General features: G+C 40.9%; 1 protein-coding gene across 3 annotated transcripts in view; it reads right to left on the bottom strand.

Moving 5' to 3' along the window:
- Nucleotides 1–5,000, bottom strand: part of pax5 (paired box 5) — a 54,040-nt gene that overhangs the window by 34,263 nt on the left and 14,777 nt on the right. For all 3 annotated transcript variants that reach the window (XM_032539775.1, XM_032539786.1, XM_032539793.1), the window contains exons 2-3: nt 4,086–4,251; nt 232–429 (exon numbers count right to left, since the gene is read on the bottom strand). In XM_032539775.1, the coding sequence (XP_032395666.1) occupies nt 232–429; nt 4,086–4,251 (364 nt within the window). The remainder of the gene's footprint in view (nt 1–231; nt 430–4,085; nt 4,252–5,000) is intronic.

Raw genomic sequence — 5,000 nt, 5'->3', positions numbered from 1 at the left:
TGAACCACTGAGCTGCAGCCACTTCATACATATGGAGACTGGGGCCTCTTTGCCATTCTCTTTACCACTCACAGACACACACACACACACACGCACGGACGCACACACGCACACACACACACACACACACACATCAAGCACACGTTATAATGCTTTGAGCTCTACCTACACTCAGTACCTGTTAATATAAATTGATACTCAAACACACACAGATGGCACAGACTGTAGTACCTGTTGATGGAGCTGACACTGGGGACGCTGTCATTGTCACACACTCTCTCGGCCAGGAGTCTGTCTCGGATCTCCCAGGCAAACATGGTGGGGTTTTGGCGTTTGTAATCTGCGATCTTGTCGACCACTTTGGGAGTAGCAACCTTTGGTTTGGATCCCCCGATTACCCCGGGACGGATACTGCCCGTTTCATAGTACCTGCCAATCAAAGCACAGAAGATATTTGTGTTGGTCATGAGGGGCAAAACAAGAAGGATGTAGTATTTCTAGAAGAGATGTATAGCAAAAGCTGTTGGAAGGTTGAATCTGTTCCATTTAAACTTGTTTTTAATAATTTGTAATTTTTTATTCATATTGCCTCTAGTCTCCAGGGTGTTTGAATTAAGTTAAAATGTACTATGTCATCTTGAAATAAAAAAAACTAATGAAAACAACAAATGCATGTAATGTAACAAAGATGAGGCTGAGAAGTTTAATCAGGTTAAAGTATATACCTGACTGTGGGACCTGACTAACTTATCTGATGTTGTCTAATTTTATTTTATTTATCAATACAGATAACAGTGCAAAAGAAATCGAATGCCACCTCAATGAGAAAAGGTTGACATGGAGGCTGTTTTTCTACTTTTCTTTTTGTCAACAAGTCTTGTTGTATTGTGGTCTTGTTGTTTGAGGTCCTCCGCACCAAGTCCTTTGGTTCCTACTGAAGATGTAAATCTTTAAAAATTGGTCACAATTATATAGTTTAATTTGCTTTTAAGCTTGACCCTTTCTAAGAACAGCTGGATACTGTAGTTCTTTAGCAAGAATTACTCAATCAGGATCATATAGTCCATTTTTTCCAGGTACTATTATCAATTTTAGAATTTGGTGCATTCGTGAAACTGTACACCTTGTGGGGATTTGGACATGATTCACTCAGTCGCAACTCGTGTTCTTCCTGGCTCCTCAGTAGACGAACAACCTTCCCACTGCGGTCAGAACTTCTCTTTGGCTTGAATTCAAAATTCTTGGCCTCCTCCTCCTCCATTTGCATCTAATCTTGAAAAAAGATCATCCTCCTGTCTTGTATTGCATTGCTTGCAGGACAGGTAGGTTAATATTCTCACAGTCCATACACACAAAGTTAAGTAACGTGATTGATGGAATGTAAAAGTCACAGAGCTTATCTTTTGCAAAAATGCAAGTCAGCTGAAGCTAATGTGAGTCTGATTTAGGCATGTCAAGTGGTTGTCTTCCAAAGTCCCAGTATTTTTAGTATGAAATTCTCTCTTTGTGTACAGTATATCCTTCCACTGCCATTGAAAAAGTGTAAACCTATTCTCTAACCAACCATTTTTATGTTACATCTTTGATAAAGTTTGCTTTCACAACATGATCATCGTATCACATATTTACGAGGAAATATAAACTGATAACTCAAGCTAAATTTAGGACCATTGTAAATTCTATTAAAGGACTCCATTGGCATTTCTCTGCTGTTATCTCTATTGGGCCTTTTTGGTTTTGTTGTCATCGTTTATTTTGGTCAGATCACTTTTGTCTGAACTCGTTTACGCTGCTGCTTTGGTGTCCCTTGCAAAAAAGGTCTTCAACCCTCAGACTAAGAAAAGAAAAATTTCTCCAGGCACTCTTACAGTGAAAGGAAATAAGTTATATTTAATGCCCTGAATCAATCGGGCATATTGGGTCTTCATCAAGGCGGAAAGAGTACTCTACATCAACCAACCAATAAAGAGAAAACTGTTATTGTAATGATATAAAAAAGTTAATATCATATCAATAAAATTAATTTAATTAGACCACTCAGTATGATGCAGCCCCATCAATAGGCTGCAAATAGACAAAGTTCTCATGACTTACAATACATGTGAAACTGACCTCGTCATTATTCCCAGTGCTTAAATTTTGGTAAAATAAAAACCAAGTTCAAGATGTTTCTAATGTCACAGTCATTAGAACAAACTGTGGATAACAGTGTCAGCTAAATGACTAAATGTGATGGCAAAAATATGTATGATGTCTGACTCCTGCTGGCTGTTATTCTTTTTAGCAATTTCACATTGTGACACAGAGGTAAGAAGAGGGTGGCACTGACAAACACACACACACACACACACACACACACACACACACAAATGCAAACACACAAACTCACAGATTCAGGCGTTTCGTGTCCACCATGGCTATTTCATGAATGTATTTGCATGCAGAAGGGGCATGGGGGCAGGGGGTGGGAGGACAGCAAATGCGCTACACAGCTTGCAGAAAAAGGGGGGTGCAGTGTGTGGATGCAAGCTGTCAGTCAGTCTTAAACCTGCTCTCTCTCTTTCTCTGTCTCCCCCCCTGCCCCCCCACCACCACCACCACCGGTGTACGGTAGAGTAATCCCTTCCGTGAAGATGTGTGTTCCTGTAAATGTGGGTTTTCTTGTCTCTTGTCTGTGTGTGTGTGTGTGTGTGTGTGTGTGTGTGTGTGTGTGTGTGTGTGTGTGTGTGTGTGTGTGTGTGTGTGTGTGTGTGTGTGTGTGTGTGTGTGTGTGTGTGTGTGTGTCTGTGTGTGTGTGCGCGCATGTGCTGTGCATATGTGGGTGTTGCACATTTTGACTTTTCACAGCTGGAGTATAAACACAGCTAAAGGAAAAAACAATCTATTTCCAAATGGAAAACTATTTAAATTATTCACAGCTGAATCATTGGTGAATAAACGAGCATGGTTATTGATATCCGCTCAACGATGAACCAATACACACAGACACACAGACACGTAGAGTAGTAGAGTTGGTGTTTTTTGTTCTGTTGGCACCAGAGAGACAGAGAGGAGAGGATAAAACAACCCTCTTTCCCTCCTTTCTTCCATCCCTCGATCCCCTCTCCTCCCCCCTCACGGTAACGCTTCAGTGAGTAGAACGGCCAGGACAGGGGAGAGAGAGGAAGATAGAGAGAGGAAGACAGAAAAAGACAGAGAGAGAGAGAGAAAGAGAGGCAAGGGAGAACAATGACCAACACATTTTTTGATATAGCTGAGGGTCGCAGTGGCTAATCCTTCCCCTCCGTCCCCTCAAATGGTCTCTCTGTCTCTCATTCGTTTTTTCTTTTTTCCTGCACTCTTCTTCTTTAACAAGCCTTTTCCTTTTGATTGTGTTCCTTGTTCTTGTCTTTCTCCCTTTCTCCAACTCCCTCTGTCTTTTTTTCTTTTCTTTTTTGGGGTGCAGAAATATGGTGCCACTTTCATTTTGATGCTAATTCCCAAAAGTGATGAATCTTTTCCCTTTTGTCCCCCTTTCTTCTCCGGGGGACGGAACGAGCAGGGATTTACTCTTGAATTTAGCTTTGAAAAGGCAAAGAGAGAGAGAAAAGGGGGGGGGGGACAGATATATTGAGAGGAGTCGGATGTGAAATACAGGATACAGAGAGGGGAGAGGAAGGTTAAATAGGCAAAATAAAAGAATAGCGAATAGAATGTGAGAGGCAAGCTAAAACCAAATACAGCTTGTATTTGTACATGATGCTGAGGGAATCAAAGAAATGGCAGAATAGACTCTACATAAATGAGTCAGTGTGACCTTACAGGAGCTTCGGTTTGACGCATGCTTAGCCGACACTGAACCTGAAGCCTATGTGCTGACAAAAAAACTAAGCAGGATGACCCAAAAATTAACCAGATACTTAATTATAAAAAAAATGGCATCAAATCCAGAAGCCAACATTTTGTGCACCTTAGCCAATGGTTTGAAGCGTGACAGCAGGTCACACTACCTCACAGTCTCTGAGCACACTGTTGAGTGTGTAAAAAGGGTCTAAATATTTTCAGCATTGGCACCATATGGTCGTAGGTGTTTGTGTGCCTTTTACCTGCCCAGTATTTTGCTGACACATCCATGGCTGACTCGTAGCTGGCGTGAGATATCGCAGGGTCTAACCCCTTGGTGGGCTAGTTCCACTATCCGCTGTCGAACTACATCTGGGAGGGGCCTGCCGTTTACAAACACACCTCCGAGCTGGTTCACTCCGCCATGTCCTAGAAGACAGAGAGAGAAAAGGAAGTTTTAAATTAATCAAGGTCAAGGATGAGTGAGAGAGAGAGAGAAATAATATGGCTGCCTAAAAATTTAATTAGGTTACAGGCAAAATAAAGAGACAAAGATAAACATATTCAAATGTAAGTGACCAAATGAAGGTTGATGAAGCAGTGATGAGACAAGGATTTTGGAGGACTAAACAATTGTGGCTTTAGCTACATGTGCATCACATAAAAAGTGCACATTGATCAACAAAATCAATGATAAAAAATAACACATTTACTCCATCAATAGTGTCCGAGGCACGGTCTTCCCTCTAATTAGATTATTGGAAGGACGCGACAGACACATAAAAAGAATGTCACACATGTTGCACATTAAGTTACTCTTGCTTTTCCAACATGATTCTTGATTCTTCATGTCAACCTTGTGTAATCTCATATTGGATTAAATAAAAGCATATTTTAAAAAGACAGACTGACGGAGACCTGAGTCTTCCATTGCTGACAGCTGAACAGCTCCATTGAAGCAGGTGGAGTTACATTGCCGTGACCACTGGCTTCAACAAAAACACTATTTTGTGTTTGTGCCATCAACATGTTGTTTTGGTGTATCAACAGTTGAGTTTGTAAAGCTGTGTTCTCCCATTAAAACATCTTATGTGGAAATACAAGCATGTCAGCTCCCTTGAATCACTAACTAATATAATTGCATGTACAACAAAACATCTTATGAAGCTGTGAGTTTC

Source organism: Etheostoma spectabile, chromosome 2 (assembly GCF_008692095.1).
Source record: "Etheostoma spectabile isolate EspeVRDwgs_2016 chromosome 2, UIUC_Espe_1.0, whole genome shotgun sequence".
Lineage (NCBI taxonomy): Eukaryota > Metazoa > Chordata > Actinopteri > Perciformes > Percidae > Etheostoma > Etheostoma spectabile.
The sequence above is the reverse complement of the archived record's forward strand: the minus strand, read 5'-3'. Positions and strand labels throughout refer to the sequence as shown.